The following is a 26,759-nucleotide window of genomic DNA, read 5'->3' as shown; positions in this document are numbered from 1 at the left end:
CACAAAGATTACACCTTACCCCAGTTTTGGAACCTTTTAAAGCTAGTCTTAGATACCCAAATAAATATTCTTGAGTTTTGCATTATTCATCATGTGGTCCAAAGCTTTTGTACCACAATTCGAGTTGGCAATCCAAAATATCTCCACTGTTTTTATCTGAACACAGCAAACCTAAATTATAAGATTCTGAATCCGTTAATGCTGTATTATTTCCTGCACTCAAAAGAGTATCGAGTTCCACCATTGTCAAATCTTGAATACCCAAACTTTCAACCAGTTGCGAAGAGGTGGTATTTCCTTGTTCATTTTTTAGGTTTAATCTTGAATAATTTTTAGATTCTGCTGCCTTTCTTTTGAGTGCCACATGAATATCTTCTACGTTCCTAAAAGAGGCTTTGTTCTCGAAAACACTTTCGGATTTTCTTTGTATATAAATAATTGTACCGCCACTAAAAAAATCAGAAGCTGAGTAGTCCTTAGTGAAATTTACTTCCAGTGGAAAGTAACCATGCATTTTTACCCTAATAGATTTAATTTTGGAGAAATCAGGAAGCAGGCAAGGTGTTGATATCTCTCTTATTACTTCTTCTTTTTCGACGTCTTCCTCGACCACCAATTCAATAGGAACGTTGTTTACTGCGTCACCAGTGGAAATGTCCTTTATAACAAGGCAACGAGGCTCTACAGCCATGCTCCAGAAATGCTTCAATTCTTGTAAGGGATGTGGAGTTGTATATGTGGGTAAAACGGACATGCTTAAGAAAGCGATAGATTCTAAAGTAGAAGTATTGAGAGCGTATTGTCCAGACCCAAGGAAAAGAAAACCCAGTGCAAGATTTGTCGAAATAAACTTACCGTAATGGTCATCTATATCCTTTTTGTCTTCTAGATATGCTGTTGGATCACTAATATCACTGCCATTTGAGGACCTTTCGTCATCGAGAGAAGCAGCGGTCTCATCAACCCTTTCACGATCACTATTTCCAGGCGTGTTAGTGTTTGAAGTCACCTGTGTTACACCTGAAACATCACTTTTAGAACTAGGAATTTCTTGAAATAAGTCTGAATATGGACCAGATGCAACTTCATGAAGATATTTGACCCTCCTCAAAACTTCTAAATCGCCACTGGCACACATAACCATGCTCAAAGAAACAACGATGACATTAGTTAAAACGTTAATAACAGAAATTGTCAACCTAAAGTCTAGATTCTGCTTTCCTGGGTACTGATAAAGAGGCAGAAACTTATCAACGAGAGAAAGCAGTATATTCCGAATTTTCAAATTTCCAGTAGAGGCAAATCTAATACCCATGGCTAAGATCCTACCCGCCATAGTGTAATATATAGGAAGCAAATCGGTATTAAGTTCACTAAATTTTACTCCAATATCAACATCTTTCATGATGAACGATAGGTCGTCGCCTATAAATTCCCATAAAATCATATTGGATGCCCATTCTCGGTACATTAATAATTCAGGGCGGGTGTTAATATTTGCTTTTAATATTTCCTTTAAGTCAACTTTAAGCATGTTGGAAATTCCAAAATTGTTTGACTTCAAAAATAAAAACATGATTGCAATTACTGCGCCAATTTGCGAATTCTCTGGTATCCAATCGTTTTCTACATCATATGTGCTTGTGACGATCTCTAATAACTTCGTAGTCAGGTCTTCATACATTACATTTTGTTCAACATCACTAGAGTCATAAACATCTTCCGGAAGATCGTCCCCCAAGCCCAACAATGATGAATCCCACTTTCTCAGTTTCGTCTGACCAGCCCCTAGGTTTATGAGGCCCAGCGATATACCCGCTGCTAATCGATATTCTTCGTCAGCAACCATTTCATCATTTACATTGAGCAGTGACACCAGCTGGGCAAAAATTGAATCGCTCATTCGTTTATGCCTTGAGTTTAAATATAACATACCCATCCCTATAATACCAGCAGTTTGTAGTTTTAGATCTATATTCAAATCGCTAGATCCGCTTGGAAGAAAGGCCACTAGGTGTACACTAATAACTTTGATTAGTTTAGAGTCCATACTACCTTTCATACTTGAACTCATTCCCAAAAGTAACCCAATACTTATGTGAGTATTTCTGGGGCTTAGATAATTGTATATATGCCATTCCTCTAAATTCTTCAAATGCCCATTAAGTCCCAGTCCGAGAAGGAAACCACCGTGATAAGCATCTAGTTCTTTTGGCTTATTAAATGCAATCCAACTACCTGTAATTCCAGTTGCCTTCTTTGAGATACGGAGGCCGGAGCTAACACCGGCATGAAATTGCCCCCACTCCACAATATCGTGTGCTATATCTTCTGGAGCTTTCACAGTTATCTTTGTGTCATCAGGAAACACGGAAATTAAGTTGAGGGGTTGAATGACCCATTTTTGGGTAGATATTGGTTTTTCTGTTGCATATGCCACTGCACCCCAGCCAACACCATTTGTACATGTCCTCAAAGCCATGATTTTAGCGAAATATTTCTTTTGAGCTAGTATCTGGGCATATTCTGTCTTGGTGGTAAAAAATTGAGTTTTTGTGGGCCTGTAATAAGCTAATAGTGATACAACATGAGTAAATCTTTTATCTTCTGAAAAAATCAGTCCTGCATTTAATTTGAGAGATCGACCTTCATCAATATCTTCATCATCCTGAATATTCGACATCCTCATAGCTGATCCATCCAGTGGAACTTGACTTGCACTTTTCACAATCTCGGATAATATTGAATATATGTCACTGGGCTTCTTAGACAAAGAGCTTCTGTTCTTGGCGAGTGGCACTTTGCATAACATATAACTATCTCTTTGGCCTCTTTTGAGAACTTCTTTAGAATCACTTCTTATACTATTGATAATGGCACTACACCTTTGTAAATCGGCCCTATCTAATAACTCCAAGTTGTCTCTTACTTCAGATAGCTTATCTTCCAGAATTTTTAAAATGTTTTGTAAAGGCACCAAAATGCCTAAGGGATATGTTTGTAACTCGTCTTTATCCACTTTAAAGCTGGAAAGGATGCCTAAAACATAATCCGGTAAAAAATTTGGAGAGTGTACGAGTTCATACAAGCCCAAGATTTTGAAACTTCTTGGAGTAATGCGTAATTCGACCTGTGTATCGGTTGCAACAAGTCTCGAGAAACTAATGAACGGACATAATGGTATTGAACTGTTTTCAGTTATGCTGTATAACGACTTGGTAATCGATGGCGGTTCATCTAAGGGATGAAAAAAAGTGGAATTTTGTTCCCTTGGATGTAGGAAAGTTTTCGATTCTGAATCCATTTTCGGTACATAGTAAGATTGCCACAGATCAGGCCAGCCCATCGCGGCAGTAGCGAATCTTAGAAACTGTCCTAACAACGCATGCTCATTTCGACACAATACATTCAGGGAATATTCCTCCCTTATTAAATGCAATCCAATAACAATTCTTGGTAGCACAGAGCTTGTTATTTCTGAGTCCTGCTTTAAATGCTGAAACAGGTCGCGTTCATATATTTCTTTGTACTCCTGGTATTCTTGAGCAGAGGAGCTAGGTATCGGTAAAATCAGCAATGAAAGAACCAGTGAAAAAGCATCGTGCTCCATTTTCAAACCCCCAACTACGTCGTCGTTAGCCCTTGAAAGAAGTATCGAATATGCAGATTGCCATAGAAATATAAATGAAATATTGAATGCAGGAGAAGTAATATACTTGACGGCTTCGAAGCACAGTTTGGTGAAACTAGTCTCGGGATAAGGGAATAGTTTCTGTAAGGAAGGAAGAGAATTTTGTTTAGTGAGCTCTTCGGAGATATTTTTGGAAGGGGATGTAATTTTAACGAAGGGGTCATATAGACATGCTTTGTATTCTTCCTTATTCTGTCCCTCCGACACCAAAATCAGGCAACTTTCAAGGAGTTCATGAATATACATAGCTTGTATTCTTGAGGGTTCCTTAAGCTTTAAGTTCTCTAGTCTGATCATGTTTTGCGGAGAGTTCCCGTATATTTTGAATGGAATAGAATCCAGAACATCGGGTAAAAGATCAATCAACCAGATTTTGCAGAAATGTGTGGGCTCATGAAATATTAAAAGTCCTTCTCGACGTTCAAATCTCAACGATAGGAACTTTAATTTACTTAAAATAGAGCTCAAGCGTCGTGAAGTAAAAATGATATCATCCGGTAATTTCAAAGACGATATTTCCGTCAAAACAATATCCTTAGAAGAGGTCGCTGTTTGGTTCAAATATTCTTGCTGTTGCTGTTGCATTGGTTGTGATACAGGCGTTATATTAGAGTGAGTAGCAGTATTTGCTGATGACGAGTCAAAAAATCCAGAAGGTGCAGCTCTATTGGTCGGGGCAATATTGTTCCCCATTCTATCTAGGGTCGCAGATAAGCTCCTTCTTGAACAAGAAGAAGGTAAAGCGAAAATATCTGTTCTGCCTGAAGCGTTGCCAACATTGCCACTAAGTACTCTTTCGGCTGCATTGAAATCATGAGAGTTAGAGTTTATAGACGTCGACCGGCGCGTCAAATGTGAAAACTTACGCAAATCTTTGCTAATCCCGCCACTCTTTTGGCTATTGCCTGCTGCGTCCAAACCTGTTTTTTTGGTCGAGGAAATTGTTAGCTCTCCCTTCCGTGACTGATCTGATGATAGAATTCTACTGTAATAAAATCGCAACACTTTGGAATTTCGATCTAAAAAAACAGCTATACACTTGTCCTTGTCACTCGGGAAGAGCACGAGCTGAAAGTCTTGCAGGATATCCGTTTTGTTACCTGAAGCGCTATTTATACCGCCTTTAAAGGTATTTGTGATCGAAATCAAGCCGAAAGGCGCCATCGGATCCGTCAAAGTGATGTATTTATGTTTTAAATCGAACTCAATGGGTTTTAAATCGTAGCCACCATCCATGAAGGACGCTGAAGTCTCTCTCTCTAAAATTACTCCATTTGCATACCAGAATGCATTACCTATCTGGAATGGGAAACATACAGTCGTAGAACCCCCATTTTTCAACATATATACATGCGCAATATCAGAGAGAACTACCACAAAACAATCTGGTGTCTTTTCAAAATCAATGTACCCAGCTTTGATGATCTTTTGATTATAAGTAAACTGACGTAAGCACTGGTCTTCAATACACCATTTAACACTCCTTCCGTCCCTTGACAACCAAATATCTCCATTTATACCACCTATTTTGTTTGTGATATTAATCTGCAACTGCCATTCGGGAGAATCACCAGTATATTCGCCATTGTGAGTTTCCCTTGGTAAATAATCATTTCTAGTAGACGGCTTAGAAGTCATAAGTTATAACGCTAGAAACTAAAGAAAGGAAAAACAGATTAAAACGCTGCTATAACACACTGATTATCGATAAGCAATATTCTAGCTCACTTTGTCACCGTGAATTTGTCAGCAAGCACCAAAAATGTCGATGCTTTCAATGACTATTACGTATCTTCTCTACTTTTGTGCAAATGTAAATACTAAATGAAAGCCCTATTTTGTGTAGGGTTTACACCGCACAAAGTAAAAAGAAGCGATAAAAATGAAAAAAAGTAGTCAAAATACATACTATCAAAGTAAGGGCATTGGTGAAATACTGCGAGGCTGGCCTTTTCCGCAAATATCTGGGGCAGCGAAGCGAAGGGGCCCGATAGGAACTTTTGGGGCGGGAGCCCTTGCATTGACATGGTTAAGGTTTTACATCCATCATTCTCCCCCTCTCTTGTGGTTTAAAAAAATAAAAGGTGGCCGATTTTTATGTAATATAGAAACGACTTCTGTCCTTCTGTCCTCTGTATTACCTAATTTTCTTTCTCTTGATGGTATTTAACTTTCTAAGCATTATAAGATAATATTAAAGGGAAAGTGTTTCTAGAATGCAATCGAGCTTACCTCAATTTACGTTCAAATGGCCCAAAGGACCCGAAGCAATTATTCTGACAGGCACGTTCGACGACTGGAAAGGTACTTTGCCGATGGTGAAGGACCCCAGTGGCGCCTTCGAAATAACGCTGCCAGTAACGTTTGATAGCCCTAGCAGCAAGTTTTATTTCAAGTTTATTGTTGATGGCCAATGGCTGCCAAGCAAAGACTACAAGGTGAACATCGACGAGGGAGTGGAAAACAACTTTATTACCGAGGAAGACGTAATAAAGCAACGCGAAAATGGCTCTAGCACGCTGGTACCTGAAAGTGCCGGATTAGCTGTTTCAAAGAATGCCCCTCTTATCGAACCAGAAGCTGAAAAACGTGCAAAAAAATTAAGAAAGTTCAAGATCAAGAGAGTGATCAAGACAAATAAACAAACCGGAGAAAGGTCGATATTTTCCCAAGAAGTGGTTGAATTGCCCGATAGCGAGGATGAAACCCAGCAGGTGAACAAAACGGGCAAGAATGCGGATGGCTTAAGCGGTACTACAACGATAATTGAGAATAATGTTGGTGTAAACGAGGAAAAAGCAATCAAGCCGTATGAAGAGAATCACCCCAAAGTTAATCTAGTTAAGAGTGAAGGATATGTTACGGACGGTTTGGGTAAGACGCAATCTTCTGAGTCTAGATTATATGAACTATCGGCCGAAGATCTTGAAAAGGAAGAAGAGGAAGAGGACGAAGATAAAGGCGGCGGTAAGGACACCAGTACAAGTGCAGACGCTGAAGCTTCAGAAGATCAAAATAAGGAACCATTAAGTAAATCCGCTAAATTTGAAAAACCGGAAGAAAAAGTACCTGTAAGCTCAATTACAAGCCATGCTAAAGAGACTTCTGTGAAACCAACCGGCAAGGTTGCGACTGAGACTCAAACTTACGAGACGAAACAGGGCGCTCCTACCGCTGCCGCAAAAAAAATCGAAGCTAAGAAAGCTACTAGACCTTCGAAACCTAAGGGCACGAAAGAAACACCAAATAAAGGTGTCCAAAAGAACCCTGCTAAGAATGGAGGGTTCTTTAAAAAGTTGGCCCAGCTTTTGAAGTGAAAACAATCAGGAGAATACCTAAATATATGACGTACTCGCCATACCTAACTATGTAAAACCTAATTATGTATTAATAACAATACCATGTTGTATGTAAACTCTGATGTAGGATCGCACTTTTGCCGAAAGCACATGCTTGTCTTTGTATTTCGCTTGTACGCCTTTGCTCAGAAAATTCTGTAGGAGTCACGTTTCCCGTTGAAATGCAAAAACCTGAAATTTTTCAGTCTGAAAGAAAAAATTGCGATGAGCATAGATGATAAATTTAACCATACAACAAAGAGAAATCCTTTTCCCCACAGAACATTACCTAAACCCAACAACTTTCTATAATTTGAGATAGAATGTCAGAAACAGAACTGTCGAAAGAAGATGCTGTTACAAAAAAGGATAACGAGGAACAAGTCAAGAAGGCTTTACTCGATCCAACAAAAAAGAGAAAAGCTGAAGATGAAATTGAGATTGACCTGAAAAGCTCCATTCCCCTATCAAAAAAACAGAAACGTCTCTTGAGAAGAGGTAAAGTTACTCTAGAGGAGTTGAATGCGAAGTACAATATCGACCCTAAGTCAATCGAGGAATACAAAGAAGATGCTGAAAAGAAAAAGTCTGGTGCTTCTGAGAAAGACGCCCAGGGTGAAGAATCTACAATCAACACTCCAACAGGAGATGAATCTGGCGAGGTTGTAAAAAAGAAGAAGAAAGATGAAAATAAATATGGTGTTTGGATTGGTAACTTATCCTTCGACACCACAAAGGACGATTTAGTAAGATTTTTTATTGCTAAAACAAAAGACAACGAAGATGAAAAGAGCAGAGTCACCGAACAAGACATAACCAGGTTATCCATGCCTCGTGTTGCTGCCAAGAACTCTAACGCCATGAAAAATAAGGGATTTTGCTACATGTTTTTCAAGAACGTCGAGCAGATGAAAGCGGTCTTAGAATTATCTGAATCTCATTTAAACGGAAGGAATATGCTAATCAAGGACTCCGAAAATTATTCAGGTAGGCCAGACAAGGACGATTTAGTTGCCATGTCCAAAAATCCACCGTCAAGGATTCTATTTGTCGGTAATTTGTCATTCGATGTCACAGATGATCTGTTAAGAAAACACTTCCAACATTGTGGTGATATCGTGAAAATCCGCATGGCAACATTCGAAGATAGTGGTAAATGTAAAGGATTCGCATTTATCGACTTCAAGAATGAAGAAGGATCTACTAATGCATTAAAGGATAAAAGTTGTAGAAAAATTGCCGGAAGGCCATTGCGAATGGAATACGGTGAAGATAGAAGTAAAAGACAAGTTCGTAAGAAGGTTGAAAATGTATCCAGAAACAATTCCTCATCATTTGATATCTCTAACAACAAAGGATACGATCGTGCGGGACAGGATAACGGCAGCAAACCCGAATACAAGCGGTCCAACGCCAACAGACGTCCACCTGTAGATTCCAATAACCGAACTAAGAGCAGTGTAGCTTTAGCCACTGCTCAGAGAGGTTCTGCAGCTATTGTCCCATCACAAGGTAAGAAAGTGAAGTTTGACTAATCAGCGTGAACTGACTGTAGGTGCCACGTATATAATGCGATTATTTCGCTTGTAAATTATTCAATCATTCATGTTTTATATATACATTGTATAACCAATTGCTGCTATTTTTATTTTTTCCATTATTGCTTATCAAGGCACGGGGAGAACGCACGGAAAAAAAAAAAAAAAAGAAGAAAGAAATGAGGTAAACAAGATCTTTAGGAGCGGTTCGCATATTAGTAATACACTGATAATCGCCGTACACTCATAAAATCCTAAACTACTCACCAGGTACCGAAACACTACTGATCCGTTTTTTGGACTGGTTGTTGGCACACTTTCGCTTAAGACACACATTTAGTATTTCAATCCCCATCCGTCGATATCTGAAGGAAATCTAAAAGAAAAGCTGGATAGAGTAATTATTTTGGCCATCGTATGAACTCCAATAGTACCATCGGAAGGACCACCCTTGGAGAATCTGATACGATATCCCTGTCATTCAGTGAACCAAGTAGCAGTCTGAATTCACGATCAACGGATGTTGTCTTCGCATCTACTTCAACTTTAGTACCCCAACAAGGAAGTCTGACCTCATTACCGCCCGTGTCTAGTACAGCTACTCCTACATATTATTCTACAAGCTTAACATATGATGAGACTTTGCATACATCCATTGATGTATCTTCGACAAGTACTTTAGTATCATCTACCGACAGCAGTTCATCGAGCGAGCAAGATACGTATAGTTCCCAATATGACCCAGCTACCTCCTCATACTCAATAATTACACCATCCATGTCCATTTTCTCATCGACGTCACCAATGTCATCATCGTCGTCAATAACGTCGGAATGGTCATCGTTAACATCAACAACACCAACGTTATCGTCATCAGCTACATCGCTGTCATCATCATGGTCGTCGTTATCATCACCATCTTCGTTACTGGTATCGTCCTCGTTGTCATTATCACTATCTTCATCATATTCAGACACTAAATTGTTTTCGTTCGACAGCAGATCTTCTATTTTCTCACCATCAACACCCACCGTAATATCCCCTAGTTACACATACTTGTCTTCCATATCTGCAACTTCATTTCAAATTAGTACCACTTCAGAACTCTCTTCTAGTTGGTTCTCAACAATTTCTTCTCCTTCTACGATATCAAATAAAGATACCACATTCCCAAGTTCCAGTCGGAATACTTCCACATCGTTTTACAGTTCATCGCTTTCATCGACGAACGATTTTTCAACCATAAGCAAATCATCGAAACTCAGTCCATCAGCTTCATCTTCGACAGTTTCCATAAGCACGATTTCCGTGCCAACGTCAAGTTCTGTTAGCTCATCCAGCAGTAAAGTACCTTCAAACCGTCCTTCATCATCATCATCATCAGATGATACAACAAGTGCTTACTCAAGCACGTATACTTTTCAGTCCTTACAATCTACTACTAGCAGCAGTATACCACCCACCACTCAAACACCCAGCACTAGTACGATTTCTACGTCTCCCATACCAACATCCAGTCAGGTCTTCAATACGGTAGCCATTTCAAGCTCCGAAGATTCAAAAACTATTTATTATTTCTATACCCAAACATATGATATTACTGACTCCTCTACAACGTTCGTGACGGGATTACCTACGACCATAGCAGTTGCAAAAAGTGAGGTAACCTCATTTTCCGCTCCATCTTCGACGATCACAGCTGACATGTCTTTCTATCAGCACTGGCTTGATGGCAGTTTGGATAATAACAAAAACCAAGGCACTTCAAAGACAAATACTGGTACCATTGTTGGAAGTGTGGTAGGAAGCGTCGGTGGTATTCTTATATGTGTACTAGTAGTTTGGTTCATGCTGGTTAGAAAAAGGAAGGCAAAGAGGCATTTCAAGGAAAACGATTCCTTCTGTCACGAGATTGGGCGCAGAACGGGATTCCCAACAACTGCCCAAGCAAAAGAGGCGTCACTTCAAGCTCAAGACTCGGGATCACAGCAACGAAACACCGAGACTGCTTCTGCTAATAATCCGTTCAGCAACGAATTCAATTTTAAGGCAAGAGGAAATCCTCCTCCAGTGCCACCACCAAGGAATGTTACCGCAATGAATGGCTCCTTTCAAAATATGCGGAGTAATTTCATGGACCAGGAAAACAGATTTTCCTATGGCTCTTCATTTACATATTCGTCATTGGGTTCATCTACTCAAGGTGGCTTTTCTACTTTATCTTCAAATTCGATACGACTCGGACGTGGTTTAGATAATGACATCTCTCATGATGAGAGAAATACAGTTCAGAACAATTCACAAGGGTTCTTGAGGGAAATTATATGACGATGACTTCAGTCTATTAGTATGATGTTTACTAATTAAGCAAAATCAGCTCTTGCTGAATAACACTACTATTAAAAATCATAAAAACATCTTTATTGCCAATAGTGAAGAACGACAAGGCCTTTTAAAAGGCATAAAAAACAATGATACCATTCTGCAATGAAAAAAAAAGAAAACTTTGTTCTTTGTGTATAAAGAAAATATTTTAGTTCTCCTAAATAAATAAATACTAAATTATACGAAACTCTTTCAGTCTTTTCTCCTGCTTGCTGCTTGAACAGTACTCATGATATTCTATTAATCTTCTGTGGGCGGGGTAACTAAGCCTTCACTGTACTCGGGATTTTGAATAAAAGTCAACTATCCAATCTGGAAGGCATTTTAACATACGCCATTAGGAGCCGCATAGCAAGTCAGAGAACCTCACCTCACCCTATCTTTTTTATTAAAGAAAATGAACTTCCACACGGCAAGAATATCTCAGGTCGGTGTCATTTCTAGGGCTCTACTTTCTTCTGTAAGTAGACGTTGGATTCATGTAACGCCAATAAGTCTTAATAATTCAGGAGGATCACTATTCGGAAGCATTACAGAAAATAAACCAAAGGAAGGAAAAAACAGGGGGGATGAAGATGCAGGCAGCTTCTCTAATAGGTTAGCGATTGCTTCTGATTCTTCTGGAGAGGCTCCTGAAGTTAATAGGGATTCAATAACCATAGAAAACGATAAACTACTACAGCAACATATCATATCGTTGCAGCAACCGGAACAATTAGCATCACAGAGCTTATTATCTCCTTTGAAAAGGGAAATATATGAAGCTAATTGTAAAATTAATGGTGGGTTTTACAAGAAAGATACTATTGTAAAGTTACCAAATTCTAGCGAACGTTACAAGCTAAAGTTAACAAAAAGAGAAATTGAAGTACTAGAACCTTCCGTATATGCTCAGTCATATAGAATTAAATCGTCGATGAAAAAGGCTACACTTTTGTTGAGGTTATTGGGAGGCCTCGACGTTATGAAAGCTATATCTCAGTGTCACTTTTCTAATAAGAAAATTGCTCGCGAAGTAGCAGAACTACTTCAAAAAGGTGTAAAAGATGGCCAAAAATTAGGTTTGAAACCAGAGGACTTATATATCTCTCAGATTTGGACAGGGAGTGACGGGTTTTGGAGAAAACGTGTTGAATTCAAGGCAAGGACAAGAATCGGAATCATAAGTCATCCTTACATACATGTCAGATGTATTCTGAGAACAAAGAGTGTTACGAAACGAAGACTTGCTTATGAAGCACATTTAAAAGAGCAAAAAAGAGCGCCATGGGTACAGTTGGGAGATAAGCCCATTAGGGGTGTTACAGGCGGCGTATACAAGTGGTGAAAACGATAGCGAACTCATTCATATCCGAGAAATCGTCCTGTAAGCTGAGAAAGATGAACTGCTACTCACTTCTTAACCTATATTCACAGTTGTGTTGTACAAAACTTTTCTTTTGATTATATAATATTGTGATTCTGTAAATAACAACTAGTTTCAACGCACTGCTTCAACGTGCACCCTCCTGACTAAACACGGCAATATGCAAGAAACCGCAACAATTAAGTGCACTAGAATAGAAGAAATTATTGTACTTATAGTTTATTTATGTATTTAATAATTAAATCTAAGCTTCAACTGGTTCAGCTTGAGCTTCAGTTTCTTCAGCTGGTCTGTAGTCCTTGACAGATGGAGCAAGAATTGGTTCTTCTTCTTTTGGTTCAATGATGGTGACAGCATCTGGCAAAGCCTTTGGACCAGTTCTGCTCTTAGCTGGGTCTCTCATAATCTTAACCTTGATACCCAAAACACCTTGTCTCATCAAGACGTGTCTAGTAGCAGTGTCAATGAAGTCGTTGACTGGTTGACCAGAGTGAATCAAGAAACCGTCAGCAAATTTCATAGCCTTAGCTCTGGCAGCTCTTAGTTTACCGGAAACAACAACTTCACAACCCTTAGCACCAGATTCCATAACGTATCTGACGACACCGTAAGCAGCTCTTCTGATAGCCAAACCGTTCAACAATTTGAATTTCATAGATTCAGCTTGAGCGACAGCGGACAAACCACGGTCTTGAACTCTTTCAGCATATAAGACAATAGTACCTGGAGCGTACTTGAATCTCTTTTGAACCAACAAAGTTAATTCGTTGATTCTTCTACCGTTTTCACCCAAAACATCTTGAGTTCTGGTAGCTCTGATGATAACTTCGGTCTTGGTTGGAGTGACACGGACTTCAACACCGGAGTAACCTTCTTCAGCTAATTCTCTGGTGAAGAATTCGTTCAATTCAGCGTAGAAGACACCGTCAGCGACTAGCTTTCTTTTCTTAGAGATTAAAGCGACCATTTTTGTAGTTTGTTTGCTGTTTTATTTTCAGTTATCAAAACAATGTTCAAAAACTAATCTAACAATATCTACAAACTAGAAATTGCTTAAAATGTATGAAAAATGCTGTTGTATTTCAAAGAGCTGCATTGATTTGGAAAATTTACCACTGCCCATGGGAGAAAGGCTCGCGGCGCCTCATCTCAAGAAAAGAAAATGTTTTTTTCATAAAAAAAACAAACTTTACAGCAAGAATATTATACAGGAAAGGTATGGATGTTACGGAAACAAAAAACAGTCTCATTTAATCATGAGGAATTAGATTATTCCAAAGGAACATGAAAAGAAGTGAAATCAAGAAAAAAAAACAAGAGAATTTACCGGCGGCCAAAAATACTAACGTAATCCCGTTGACGTTTACGCATGCAGTGTTGTAGGCTCACCAGCAATTATGTTAGTTGAGATGTAACTGCTTCGCGTGAACACTACGTAAATGTTATTGTGTGGAACTGACGTGGACCTTTTCTGTGTTGCTTTTAGTATAACGATATCCATCCTTTTACTTGGATTTTCAAGGTATGTTGACCCTCAATAGTTTGAGCCAGCACGATGGCAGGCCCTTAGGCAAATCAAAAGCATCATGCGGCGGAGGATTTATCATCGTGATGTCATTTAGGATAACGCTATGCATCTTATGCCTGCTGCCAGACCGCGAATTTTTATTTTTTTTATGGTCTGCTTCTGGATCATGCGGGCCGGCCTTCTAAGACATTGACTACGCAGCCTTTCATGTACAATTTTACATTTGCCTGAGGATTGTTTGTCAGGTGTCGCGGCCACAATTCTCCGATTTTCTTCCTGCCATGTCCTGCTGCTTACATCAGCGCAGCACGTGAAAAAAAAGAGGAGGACTTTTGAGGATGGTTGAGTTTTTCTTTTAATCGTTTTGTTTCTTTATTGTTTTTATTTTTACGACATTTTCCCCTCGAAGAATATTTATCCGAAATCTCCTCAAACAAGACATAAATCAAGATGCAAATGGTGGTAGATAGAGAAAGCAACTAAAAAATGTCAAACAAGCGTCCTTATTTCATTCTACAGCGGTTAATTTCAAATACCCTAATCGGAGGTCTTATCTTATTTTTCAAGGGCAAGGCTCTCCACATCGGTAAGTGATGACCAGATAATGGAAAGTAGCAGAATTTTATTTATGTGCCATACAAGCCCGGAGAAACAGAGTAGCTAAAAAATTAAGGTGTGCAAAAGTGGTTTTGTTCCCCGACGCCCGGGCCTTTCTCTCCCCTGAATCTTTTCGTTCCGGCCCCCCTCTCTCAATACCAGATCTGCATCTATACTAAAGCTGCAGTGAGAGTAAACCGGAAAATTATCCTGCGTGTTTGCTTCGGTCTTAGCTTTTACTTGGGTATGCGAGAACCTCTAAGAGCTTAGACCGGTCTTCCTCCCTAAAAAGAAAATTATAAAAGGTTATTATCTGGACTAAAGCAAAAAAAAAACAACGTTTCGGCGTCCGCTCAAAATTTTCATTACGCTTCTTGGTCAAATCAGTTACGTAACGGGTTATGACGAATACGATGAGATGAGTAATTGCAGAAGGCTCCTATGCAGACAGCTAAGCAGTGCTTACTTGAATTACCTTCCCTTTTATTTCTTGATATATCGTCCTTTTTCTCTCTATCTTAGTTCTTGCGAGTACTGGCAATCATGTTTCTCCTTTTTTTTTCTTTTTTTTTTATTTTTTTTTTTTTTTTTTACTTTTCAGTTTCTCGTAGCTTTTCCTATTTTGCTATTTAAAGTAAGTTTAAATAGTACCCTCACTAAACACGTACGGCCGATCCACCAACGAACAAAAGCACGATCCTTGACCCATCATTGTATTCCAAAGCGTTGGAACATTCACTTTTTTTTTTCCGGTCTATTGCACAAGACAATATCCAGAATATTCAGTTGGATAGGAAATACAAGACAGGTGGCACCCACAAAGCACACGCCGAAATATTTATTAAATACAATATAGTATACTAATAAGTCTGATGAGGTCTATTAAATGTGTGATAATTGGTGATGGTGCAGTAGGTAAAACGTCACTTCTAATATCATATACTACCAATTCGTTCCCAACAGACTATGTTCCAACGGTTTTTGATAATTATTCTACTACGATAGCTATCCCGAACGGAACTGCGAGTAGCCCCCTAGAGCTTGACAATGGTAATGATAAAAGAGGTTCACTTTCATCTGCCAGTTCTTCACCAAGTACGGACAGAAAACTATATAAAATCAATTTATGGGACACTGCAGGACAGGAAGATTACGATCGTTTAAGACCGTTATGTTATCCCCAAACAGATATTTTTTTAATATGTTTCTCAGTAAGCGAACATGCTAGTTTTGCCAATGTCACAGAAAAATGGCTACCTGAACTGAAGCAGACTTCCAATATTGAAGGTACCTCTCTTTATACTAAATTAGGGAAGTATCCAATTCTATTGGTAGGCACCAAAAGTGACCTAAGAGATGATCCGGCAACTCAGAAAAAATTGCAGGAAGCAAACTCCGATTACGTGTCTCAAGAGGAAATAGATGAACTCGTACAAAGATGTGGGTTTATGGGCTATACCGAATGTTCAGCTGCTACCCAAGCAGGTGTCCGGGAAGTCTTTGAACAGGCGGTGAGGTACGCTATCTACGAACCAGAATCCCCTAACCAAAAATCAGCAAATCATACTCTAACTGATGAATTAACGACTGCAACAACCAACACCAATGGAGATAAAAATATTCGAGAACAAAAACAGCAACCACACCATAATAATAGTACAGATAGTACTCTTCCGAAAGGAAGCTTACAGCAGGAGAAGGAAGCTCTCAATATCAAACCCACAAAAAAGGGACAAAAAGACAAAATTCACGAGCAATCAAAAAGCAAAGGTAGTAAAATTGCCTCAAATAATCATCACAACAAGCAAGCTAAACCAAAGACGAGAAACGACAAGAAGAAAAAGAAGTCAAAGTGTGTAATACTTTAATATCAAGGAGGCAGAAAAAGTAAATAAATAATTACATATACCGATATCATAAATAAGAAAAAAAGAAATCTACACATATATTTACGTTCTCATTTCTAATCATCTTTTCTACTCTTGTTCTGACTCTTCTTTTTAGAATTTTGATTCCCGGTCTTATTGGCATTTCTCTTTGCCGCGACTTTCTTTTCCAATTGTAAAATATCTCTTTCCGTATTATCAAATAGTTTCTTCTGTAATTCCTCGTCATCAAATTCTTTACGAGCAAATTTCACAATTGAACAGTCTGAGATATACTTAACCTTCGTGTCTTTTAAGTTTACTTCCTCCAATTCCGGTGTCATTAAAGCGTACAAGAAACTTTGATCACCACGACGACCACTCTTGGTAAACAGCCACAATATGGGGTACAACAGAATACAGTAAAGTATTATTAACAATACCACCGAACCATTACTAATGACGCGGCGTAGGCTATTTGATCTCATAGTTCCAGGTTGAACCATAGTAATGGTAACATTTTTTCCTGTTCTTTCAGCGCCATTCGTCTTTTGGTTTTTTATGTCTTCGGTAAGTCTTCTTTGCAATTCCATCATACTCAATCCCAATTGTAGCTTGCTGCTTGCGAAAAACTTCAAGGCGCTTTTGTATTTGGCATTTTGCCACAACGGATCTTCTATATTAATATCACCAACAACTTGTAACCAGCAGGTGGCAAGAATTATTCTTACATCTCTATCAGGCGGTTGAGCCTTGAAACTAGGCTGTAATAAGTTTAAAAGATGGAAAATTGCTACATAGTTTGTAGCAATTTGCAATTCCAGCCCATCCTTAGATGATCTCCTCTGTGGCAAAGATATTTTCGGGATACCCCATGGTTCCATATCACCGGACATGACAATAACGCCATCTAATCTTCTAGGTGGCGAATTGTCTAACCAACTTGTGGCAAACTTACGAATCTCCCACAAATTGCTCAAATCACATTTTTCTACAAAAATCAACTCGTTCTTTGTCTTTTCACGTAATTCTTCGCACCATTCAGTAACCCATTCATCTACTTCCCTAGTCAAGATGATTAATTGTGCACCTAACTCTGCCATTTTATAAGCCACGGATGTTCCCATTCCTTGAGAGGTAGCGCCAGTAACCAAGTAAACTTTACCGTGCAACTTTCTTTCCCATGTATTTGATGGCCCTCTCGACCAATATTTAATGGCACCAGTCGCTAGCACATAAGGTGCCACCTTTTTGATTGTTTGATAGTAAGGAATCTTGTCAGTCCCGTCTAGGAGAGCCGTCCCAATAATATTCAAAGGCATTTCTTTTTTTTTCTAAAAATTTTTGTTCTTTGTTTCTGTTCCTCTCCAAAAAAGCCTTTCAGGGCAGCCAGTTGTTTCTGTAAACTATTTTCTCGTAATGTTCTATTACTTATGCATCCTTCTCTCTCTTCTTCCAAATTTTTAAGGCACATTCGATCGCGTCTATAAACTGAAAAGAAACGCGGGCACAGAATGGATAACTGCAAACTTTGATAAATTAATACGGTAAGATACCGTGTGAACTATTATAATAACTGCCACGCTTATAGCATGTACGCTATACATTTACGTGCTGAGCTCCTAGGAAAGCTCATGAGCAGCCACTGTATCGTGGAGCATAACTACAACAAAGAATACACAGCGTCACATAGAGGGTTTTTGAGAGGAGAAGTTGAAATAGGACTTGATCTTGGGGGAGAGGGGATTTGAAAGCACCCATTCAGGAGTATGTGTCTGTAATTGAAGTGTTAGCGCGCGATTCACCTGTAATAAGAGTGATGATTTGATAGCGCCATTCTACATCATATGGCAAATGTTGAAAAACTGTACGCGCGAACTAAAATTTTTTTTTACATCCCACTAAATGAAAATTTTAAATCGATGCCCATTCCAAATATGCTTATTCGAAGGACGGCTCTGACAAGGGCATATGCGTTAAGATTGATTGTTCAATATTCATAAAACAGGATCTTTCAAGGGACGATAAAATGGATGAGCAAGTTATTTTTACAACAAATACCTCAGGAACAATAGCTTCTGTACACTCATTTGAACAGATAAATTTGAGGCAATGCTCCACTCAATCAAGAAATAGCTGTGTTCAAGTAGGAAATAAATACCTTTTTATTGCTCAAGCACAAAAAGCATTAATCAATGTCTACAATCTGTCAGGTTCTTTCAAAAGAGAATCTGTTGAACAGCGCTTACCATTACCTGAAATCCTAAAATGTCTGGAAGTAGTTGAAAATGATGGTGTGCAGTATGATAGAATTCAAGGTGTCAATCATAATTTACCAGACTTCAATCTTCCGTACCTTTTACTTGGCTCCACCGAATCGGGTAAATTGTACATATGGGAGTTAAATTCAGGGATTTTATTGAACGTGAAGCCTATGGCTCATTACCAAAGTATCACCAAGATTAAGTCCATTTTAAACGGCAAGTATATTATTACTTCTGGTAACGATTCGAGAGTTATTATATGGCAAACTGTTGACTTGGTATCAGCGTCCAATGATGATCCTAAGCCTTTATGTATCCTTCACGATCATACTCTACCCGTGACAGATTTCCAAGTTTCTTCTAGTCAAGGAAAATTTTTATCATGTACTGATACGAAACTCTTCACAGTATCTCAAGATGCTACCATTAGATGCTATGATTTGAGTTTAATAGGCAGCAAAAAGAAGCAGAAGGCAAACGAAAATGACGTTAGTATTGGTAAGACCCCAGTATTGCTTGCGACATTTACAACTCCTTATTCTATCAAATCCATTGTACTGGATCCTGCTGACAGAGCATGCTATATTGGTACTGCGGAAGGTTGTTTTTCATTGAATTTATTTTATAAACTAAAGGGTAATGCTATCGTTAATCTGCTACAGTCCGCCGGAGTAAACACAGTTCAAAAAGGTAGGGTTTTTTCCCTAGTGCAACGTAACTCACTAACTGGCGGCGAAAATGAAGATTTGGATGCACTATATGCAATGGGCCAACTTGTCTGTGAGAATGTCCTAAATTCAAATGTGTCATGCCTAGAAATATCAATGGATGGTACATTATTATTGATCGGTGATACGGAGGGGAAAGTTTCTATTGCGGAAATTTACTCAAAACAAATCATTAGAACTATCCAAACTTTAACTACATCACAGGATTCAGTTGGAGAAGTGACCAATCTCTTAACCAACCCTTACAGACTCGAACGTGGAAATTTACTTTTTGAAGGAGAATCCAAAGGCAAACAACCTAGTAATAATAATGGTCACAATTTTATGAAGATACCAAACTTACAAAGAGTTATCTTTGATGGTAAAAACAAAGGCCATTTACACGATATTTGGTATCAGATAGGAGAACCAGAAGCAGAGACAGATCCTAACCTCGCATTACCACTTAACGACTTTAATGCCTATTTGGAGCAGGTCAAAACGCAAGAATCGATATTTTCACATATCGGTAAGGTGTCAAGCAATGTAAAAGTGATTGACAATAAAATCGACGCCACTTCATCTTTAGACAGCAATGCCGCTAAAGATGAGGAAATTACAGAACTTAAGACCAACATAGAAGCATTAACTCATGCCTACAAGGAGTTACGTGACATGCACGAAAAGCTGTACGAGGAACACCAACAGATGCTTGACAAGCAATAAACGGAATAGTCGCGCATTTTGTACAATAAAATAGGAATGTTATTAAAATATACAGCATAGATAGATATAATTCATCACTTGTGCGAAACATCTCATTCTCAATCTGACTGATCATCTATTACGGAATTTTTTCGTTATCAATGACGCATCCCACAATTCCTACCCTTATAGCTTATCTCAGAATATGGGCCGCCTTTAGTTGTATAGAGTTAGTACGGATTAGTCAGTGGCGTACCTAGTGGCAACAATCGGCAGTGACTAAAAATCTTGCTTTTGTTATTGAAAGAATAATAAACAGGAGTTCTCGTTCCTTTGCGTCATTTTCAACCCCATACAAACTAGTTGGCTTGTACCAGAACTCATTAATACTTTTGTCTAACTCTTTCCTATTTCTGATTTTCCAACAGCTCATACCCATTCAAACAAAAAAGGAAAGCTCTACGAAACATTATGTCTTCATTAACTCGATTGCTACAGGAAAAACGAAAAAATGAAACTTCGAACTCATCACCGAGAACTTCTGCTGATACGTTGACCACGACGCCCGAGTCACAATCGCTTGACCTTCACTCTAGGAATAAGAGTAGTAGTCATATTGGTAGCGTGAGTAATAGCAGCAGTAGTGATCGTAATAGGGCTAACGTGCCAGTTCCTGGCAGTGTCACAACTGTTACTCAAATATACTCAGAGGAAGATTCATCATCAACAGCCGGTTCCTCTCTCGACGATAGGAATCAGTTTTCCTCCAGCTTCCTTAATGCAAACTTTGCTCACACTGCATCATTCTACGGCACAAGTGCACAAAGTAGAGATAGATTTGGATCCTTAATAAACGATCAAGGTACTGCAGGACTTTCCTCACATGGTGGTTCTTTTGCTGCACAGAACAGAATCACAAGTAGATTATCTACCACGTCACATACTTCAGGAAGGGCCATTCCTTCTTTATCATCAAGTATACCTTACTCCGTGCCAAATTCTAACAAAGATAACAATAGCTCGAATAGCAACAGCTCCTCTTTGTCTTCTTCGTGGCTCGAAACATATGCAGGCGGTATGCCCAATAATATTTCTGCAATCGATTCAAATGTTATATCCTCCCCAAAAGTAGATAGCGTGGAACCACGTTTTGTTATCTCCAAACAAAAACTCCAAAAAGCATCGATGGATAGTAATAATGCAAATGCCACTCAATCAAGATCTATATCCCGTTCAGGTTCATTCTCTTCACAGCTTGGGAATTTTTTCTTTTCCAAAAACTCAAAAGAATCTTCAAATTCTAACTCTGCAGGCATGTCTTTTTCTGCCAATTCCAATGGTCCTTCTCCAAACATTAAGAATCCCAATGTTACCAATGGTTCGACGCCTATCCCGAAGCCTATCCGCGCAAGACAAAGCAGCATATATTCTGCATCAAGACAGCCAACTGGTTCCTATACTGATAACTTTTACGGTTCCCCCTCATCTGTACATGACCACTTACCTCCAAGTCAAAGTGTTCCAAGGTCACAACATTCTTCCATCGGTGATTTAAAGAGGTTCTTCAAAAAAAGTTCTAACAGTAACCTTTCCTCGAATAGTAACAACGTGATCCCGAACGGATCACCTCTTTCTAGCGGAATTGCCGTTCCGTCACACTCTCATTCATCGTCTCATTTTGCCGCAGGGAATAACTCATATTCCACTAGTTATAACGGAAATGGAGATACTATTTATTCTCATAGTCACGGCGGTTCAGGAATTCCGTTCTCAAAAAGGTACATCAAAACCGGTGCCGATTTAGGCGCTGGAGCAGGAGGTTCTGTCAAATTAGCTCAAAGAATTTCAGATAACAAAATATTTGCAGTGAAGGAGTTTAGAACTAAATTTGAAAATGAATCCAAAAGAGATTATGTCAAGAAAATTACATCAGAATACTGTATTGGTACAACTTTGAATCATCCCAATATCATTGAAACAATTGAAATCGTGTATGAAAATGATAGAATTCTCCAAGTTATGGAATATTGTGAATACGATTTATTTGCTATTGTAATGAGTAATAAAATGTCCTATGAAGAGATTTGTTGTTGCTTCAAACAAATACTTACTGGTGTACAATATTTGCATAGTATCGGCTTAGCTCATAGAGATCTAAAGCTAGATAATTGTGTTATAAACGAAAAAGGTATTGTAAAATTAATCGATTTTGGTGCTGCTGTGGTATTTTCATATCCATTCTCAAAAAATCTTGTGGAAGCAAGTGGAATTGTTGGAAGTGATCCATATTTAGCACCTGAAGTCTGTATATTTGCGAAGTATGACCCACGTCCCGTAGATATTTGGTCTTCTGCAATCATTTTTGCATGTATGATACTGAAGAAATTTCCATGGAAAATTCCGAAATTAAGGGACAATTCATTCAAACTATTTTGTTCCGGACGTGATTGCGACTCCTTAAGTAGCTTGGTTACAAGAACTCCTGATCCACCTTCCTACGATGAATCGCACTCAACAGAAAAGAAAAAACCCGAAAGCTCTTCCAATAATGTATCAGATCCTAATAATGTTAATATCGGGCCACAAAGATTGTTGCACTCATTACCAGAAGAGACTCAGCATATTGTTGGACGTATGATTGATTTGGCGCCCGCATGCAGAGGAAATATCGAAGAAATCATGGAAGATCCTTGGATCCGTAGCATTGATATGTGCCACTTGGTTGAAGATGGATTATCGTTCAAAGTGGTTAGAGGAGAAGACCATCATCACACACAAGTGGATCAAAGTGAAGCACATATTGCAGGCCTAGAAAAGAAAAAGAAAAAGCAAAATAATCAATAAATAAGCGTCCCCACTTTTATTTCTTTTCCAAGCATTTGTATATAACCTTTTTTTATCCTATTTGAGTATATGTTAAAATACAATGTCATATTTACTTCTGTTAAACTAATTTCATATTTTACCGTTCTATAGAAGCCTAAATAGATTGACCTCCTGTTCATAATCTACTATTTTATCAGAAAAATGTAAAAGCTTAGTATGATAATAATTAATGGAAAAGTTCGTTAAAATATCGCGCCACTAATTAATAATAATGAAGCGGGTAACATTAATTGTCTTACCAAGGCGACAATTCCCTTTTCTAAAATTTCACAGCAAAGAAGCTTTAGAAAGTGCAGTAAATCTACAACTCATAAGAAGGAAAAAAAGCGTGAACATTCAAATCGACAGCGTAACCTTCTGTATTTATTTCTGTTTGTTGTACTTTCGAACTCTCGAATACCATAGAGGAACTATTAGTCTCCATAATGTCACAGGCAGCAAAAAACGTGATAGTAAAGCTAATAGTAGGAGCAGGCCAAGCGGCACCATCACCTCCCGTGGGGCCCGCATTGGGCTCCAAGGGTATAAAAGCCATTGACTTTTGTAAGGAATTTAATGCAAGATCAGCAAACTATCAGCCAGGTGTACCGGTTCCAGTATTAATCACAATAAAACCTGATAGAACATTTACGTTTGAAATGAAATCTCCACCAACCGGATATTTGCTGCTAAAAGCTCTTAAAATGGACAAGGGACATGGACAACCGAATGTGGGGACAATGTTAGGCAGTGCACCTGCCAAGGGACCAACCCGTGCTTTAGGAGAGTTATCGCTGAAGCACGTTTACGAAATAGCCAAGATAAAAAAGAGTGATGAAAGGCATAGTTTATTGGAGATGGAAGGTATTGTTAAATCAATAGTTGGCGTTGCAAAAAGTATGGGTATTAAGGTTGTACCTTGATCTGTAAGTAGTGAAAAGACAAAAAAGTACCGTCAATTTCGAGAAATTTTCAACAGACCTTCCTTCTTCTTTCTACTGATCTATTCTGTAAATATGTATATAAGTTTTAAATTCTCTTTCTCCCGTTATGTTAGCAAAGCTCGGTAGTACTGAAGCTATTCTGAGTAAACGCTTCTCCAACTCTGTATACTGAGAGTTGTTTTATAAGTCAATAAAGACCGGATATTTATATGTATATATTGATTTGGTATAATAAAAATGAAATGCTAATAAAAATGCCTATGAAAAGAGGAAAATCCAGGAATATCGAGTTTTTTCATTTGGTGAACTTCCTTTTTTTATTTTTTTTCCATTTTTTTCTGTTATTTTTCTTGCTATTAATCTTCAATGGGCGGTTATTTGGTTCGTTAACAGCCTGTTCCTGTTTGGATTTAGAGGTAACATTACCAGTGGCCATGGCAGATTTCGCCAATGGCAATGGAACCGATTTTGGAGTTAGCCTCGTGTATAGGAGATAATATGCGTTGGGTTCCTTTAAAACGTCCCTTTCAGATATTATATTAATATACTCGTCGTCGTAAGTGGCCCAGCTACCGTCTGGTTGCTTGCAGTGGGCAATGTAGTGACCTGAAGAAAGGGAGCGGCCCTCATGAACCACCACGCTTAATAGTTGGTATTTGACAGGTAGCTCTTTACTCTCACAATATTCCGTCAAATCTAAAAACATAGGATAAGAAACAGCTTGCTTCATTTTTGATGAGGACGTGCCATTGAATCTGAATTTTTTCAGATGCACAAGTAAAGTTTCAGGAGCCCTTAATATTGAACTATGCTTCACGGCGTTCGTGGTCTTGTGACACTTCTCACAAACGTAACCCTTTTGCTCCTTGTCAACCTTGATTAATTCGGGATTGAAGAAATCTTTAATTGATTTTTCAATAGAAAATCTGCGGTTGGCTGAACTTAAATCACTGGCAGCGGCAAATGGTGAGCCATTGTTTAAATTGACAGATGAAGAGGATGAAAGAGATGGTTTTGTGGCAGCATTGGAGGTAGTGGTAGAAGTGGTGGCTGAAGTGCCGTTAATGCTATCACTCGACAGGTCAGAATTTGGATCAAGTTTTTTCTTCCCTTTCAAGTGCAACGATAAATCGTAAAATGGTTGTTCTGTTTTAGATATACTGCCACAAGATTTGCAAGTAACGATCTGCTTTAAAAGACCACCGAATATGTCATATATTATCGATTCTATAAGTTTATGACCCTTGGGAACAGAATCTTCCTGTAATCTTGACATCAGAGACATGAAGTACTCATGTGAATCTTCCTGCTGCCATTCGCTCATCATACAATTAATGTCATCCAATCTGGAAATCAAATGTTTTGGATTAATGTAGGAAGCTGAAACGTTCTTTCTAGGGTTTTTTGAGACCGGTAACCACATTTTTTTACTTGTTTCAGCTAAAGTATAGGAAACGGAATTTTTTGAGATGGTGCTATCGTATTTCCCCATTAGTATATCAAAAAGATAATGTTGTATCGAAGGAATGTGTAACATAGCCTGTACAGCAGCATTTGTGTAACAAGTAACACCATGATTCAAAAGGCCACGAGGCTTCAAATTGGTGAATTTGTCGCCCCAATTTTTAACAATTCTAGTAGAGTTTAAAGAACCACGATCATTGATATTTTCATTGAATTGGTAAAAGTTTGATAGATTTGATATTGTAACCGGAGGGGTGATTGACCTAGATTTATGTTTCAGCTCTTCTTCCTCTTCTTCCTCCTCCTCTCCCTTTGGATTCCTGTTTCCATTTTCTTTGGTGTTGTTTACTGGTTCGTACCGATTTACTTCCACTGTACTATTTTCCATTAAATCTTGATATAAACTCTTTTTTTCGCCTTCAGAAATTTTGGAGCTGGAATCGTTCTCCTCTTCTTCAGGGAGCTCTTTTTCCATAGCACTAGAATCATAATCCATGTCATCCTCATCCTCGTCGTCTTCTATTTCGTCATCACTGCTAATGCTTGTAGACAGTTCCTTTCTTTTTTCCTTTTCATTCTCATTAGATGAATCATCAATGGTTGCTAATGGAGAACCCAAGTTTTCACCAATGTCTTCACCAATGTCTTCACCGATGTCTTCACCGATGTCTTCACCGATGTCTTCGCCGATGTCTTCACCATCGCCCTTATCTGCGTTGTCGCGTTCCTTCAAACTAGCTTTTCGGGGTTCTACATAGTCTCTTGCCTCATGAAATATTTCACCCTCTTCCTCTTCCTCTTTTCCTACTTTGTCATCTTCCGAAGAAGAGGAAGGAGGCTCCGTAGAAAGCTCCGTAGAAAGCTCCGCTGACTTCTTGGCACCAGTAGCATCTGCAGCATCTTTATCATTTTTAGAAGTATACAACAATAAAGCTTCAGCCATAGATTTAGGAACAGTGTTGGTTTTCTTTCCGTTTGGCCTGTCTATCAAGTTATTTTCTTTTATTTGCTTGGATTCGGCCGTTGCAGCAATAGCTGTGCTATTACTATTGTTATTATGCTGTTTTCCTATCACAATATACGAGCTATTTTCCGGCGCGGCGGAAGTATCATTATTATTCGATTTGTTAGAGATCATTGCAGCATTGAACTGCAGGGGATTTGATAGGATTCTATCTACCAAAGGTTTGATCGATTCTTGAGTGGTCATAGTCTGTGATTGTGATATGACAATAGGACGGATTTACAGATACTATGAGTTGTAGATTCTTTCCGTTAGTTTTTCTATGAAATATTATGTGCAGTACAGAACAAAAGAGGCTTCAGACACTATGCATGCTCCTGTGTGCAGTATATGATGCTTAATAGCTTCTATGAAACAAATAAAGGACAGAAGCGGGGATGGAAGACTCTGTTAATGCTTTACAGGGAAGTTTTTCCCGATGGTGGCACTATATAAAAATAAGAACTTTTTTCTTTTCTTTTGGGGATTTTTTTCGATG

The 26,759-nt window shown here is 38.6% G+C and overlaps 13 protein-coding genes across 13 annotated transcripts; 9 read left to right on the top strand and 4 right to left on the bottom strand.

Annotated features, from left to right (window-relative positions):
• Positions 1-82: 82 nt before the first annotated feature.
• Positions 83-5,329, bottom strand: APC1 (anaphase promoting complex subunit 1; the record flags this gene model as incomplete). The annotated part of the gene is made up of 1 exon (NM_001183010.4): positions 83-5,329. One exon carries the CDS (start codon positions 5,327-5,329, stop codon positions 83-85), a length of 5,247 nt encoding a protein of 1,748 aa, NP_014227.4.
• A 578-nt stretch (positions 5,330-5,907) lies between these two features.
• On the top strand, positions 5,908-7,008 carry MDG1 (Mdg1p; the record flags this gene model as incomplete). Its single annotated transcript, NM_001183011.1, has 1 exon — positions 5,908-7,008. The coding sequence occupies one exon, from the start codon at positions 5,908-5,910 to the stop codon at positions 7,006-7,008; it is 1,101 nt and encodes a 366-aa protein (NP_014226.1).
• Positions 7,009-7,352: 344 nt separating this feature from the next.
• NOP13 (Nop13p) lies at positions 7,353-8,564 on the top strand (the record flags this gene model as incomplete). Its single annotated transcript, NM_001183013.2, has 1 exon — positions 7,353-8,564. The coding sequence occupies one exon, from the start codon at positions 7,353-7,355 to the stop codon at positions 8,562-8,564; it is 1,212 nt and encodes a 403-aa protein (NP_014224.2).
• Positions 8,565-8,984: 420 nt separating this feature from the next.
• On the top strand, positions 8,985-10,895 carry TDA7 (Tda7p; the record flags this gene model as incomplete). Its single annotated transcript, NM_001183014.2, has 1 exon — positions 8,985-10,895. One exon carries the CDS (start codon positions 8,985-8,987, stop codon positions 10,893-10,895), a length of 1,911 nt encoding a protein of 636 aa, NP_014223.2.
• A 454-nt stretch (positions 10,896-11,349) lies between these two features.
• Positions 11,350-12,279, top strand: MRPL22 (mitochondrial 54S ribosomal protein YmL22; the record flags this gene model as incomplete). Its single annotated transcript, NM_001183015.2, has 1 exon — positions 11,350-12,279. The coding sequence occupies one exon, from the start codon at positions 11,350-11,352 to the stop codon at positions 12,277-12,279; it is 930 nt and encodes a 309-aa protein (NP_014222.2).
• Positions 12,280-12,562: 283 nt separating this feature from the next.
• Positions 12,563-13,285, bottom strand: RPS3 (40S ribosomal protein uS3 RPS3; the record flags this gene model as incomplete). The annotated part of the gene is made up of 1 exon (NM_001183016.3): positions 12,563-13,285. One exon carries the CDS (start codon positions 13,283-13,285, stop codon positions 12,563-12,565), a length of 723 nt encoding a protein of 240 aa, NP_014221.3.
• Positions 13,286-15,315: 2,030 nt separating this feature from the next.
• Positions 15,316-16,311, top strand: RHO5 (Rho family GTPase RHO5; the record flags this gene model as incomplete). Its single annotated transcript, NM_001183018.1, has 1 exon — positions 15,316-16,311. The coding sequence occupies one exon, from the start codon at positions 15,316-15,318 to the stop codon at positions 16,309-16,311; it is 996 nt and encodes a 331-aa protein (NP_014219.1).
• A 95-nt stretch (positions 16,312-16,406) lies between these two features.
• PBR1 (putative oxidoreductase) lies at positions 16,407-17,630 on the bottom strand (the record flags this gene model as incomplete). Its single annotated transcript, NM_001183019.2, has 1 exon — positions 16,407-17,630. The coding sequence occupies one exon, from the start codon at positions 17,628-17,630 to the stop codon at positions 16,407-16,409; it is 1,224 nt and encodes a 407-aa protein (NP_014218.2).
• A 707-nt stretch (positions 17,631-18,337) lies between these two features.
• Positions 18,338-20,005, top strand: IPI3 (chromatin-binding/pre-rRNA-processing protein IPI3; the record flags this gene model as incomplete). The annotated part of the gene is made up of 1 exon (NM_001183020.1): positions 18,338-20,005. The coding sequence occupies one exon, from the start codon at positions 18,338-18,340 to the stop codon at positions 20,003-20,005; it is 1,668 nt and encodes a 555-aa protein (NP_014217.1).
• Positions 20,006-20,455: 450 nt separating this feature from the next.
• On the top strand, positions 20,456-22,828 carry NPR1 (serine/threonine protein kinase NPR1; the record flags this gene model as incomplete). Its single annotated transcript, NM_001183021.1, has 1 exon — positions 20,456-22,828. One exon carries the CDS (start codon positions 20,456-20,458, stop codon positions 22,826-22,828), a length of 2,373 nt encoding a protein of 790 aa, NP_014216.1.
• A 253-nt stretch (positions 22,829-23,081) lies between these two features.
• Positions 23,082-23,408, top strand: YNL184C (uncharacterized protein; the record flags this gene model as incomplete). Its single annotated transcript, NM_001270758.1, has 1 exon — positions 23,082-23,408. The coding sequence occupies one exon, from the start codon at positions 23,082-23,084 to the stop codon at positions 23,406-23,408; it is 327 nt and encodes a 108-aa protein (NP_001257687.1).
• On the top strand, positions 23,296-23,772 carry MRPL19 (mitochondrial 54S ribosomal protein YmL19; the record flags this gene model as incomplete). Its single annotated transcript, NM_001183023.1, has 1 exon — positions 23,296-23,772. The coding sequence occupies one exon, from the start codon at positions 23,296-23,298 to the stop codon at positions 23,770-23,772; it is 477 nt and encodes a 158-aa protein (NP_014214.1).
• A 316-nt stretch (positions 23,773-24,088) lies between these two features.
• Positions 24,089-26,467, bottom strand: UBP10 (ubiquitin-specific protease UBP10; the record flags this gene model as incomplete). The annotated part of the gene is made up of 1 exon (NM_001183024.2): positions 24,089-26,467. The coding sequence occupies one exon, from the start codon at positions 26,465-26,467 to the stop codon at positions 24,089-24,091; it is 2,379 nt and encodes a 792-aa protein (NP_014213.2).
• Positions 26,468-26,759: the final 292 nt, after the last annotated feature.

Source organism: Saccharomyces cerevisiae, chromosome XIV (genome assembly GCF_000146045.2).
Source record: "Saccharomyces cerevisiae S288C chromosome XIV, complete sequence".
In the NCBI taxonomy this organism is placed as follows: Eukaryota; Fungi; Ascomycota; class Saccharomycetes; order Saccharomycetales; family Saccharomycetaceae; genus Saccharomyces; species Saccharomyces cerevisiae.
The sequence above is the reverse complement of the archived record's forward strand: the minus strand, read 5'-3'. Positions and strand labels throughout refer to the sequence as shown.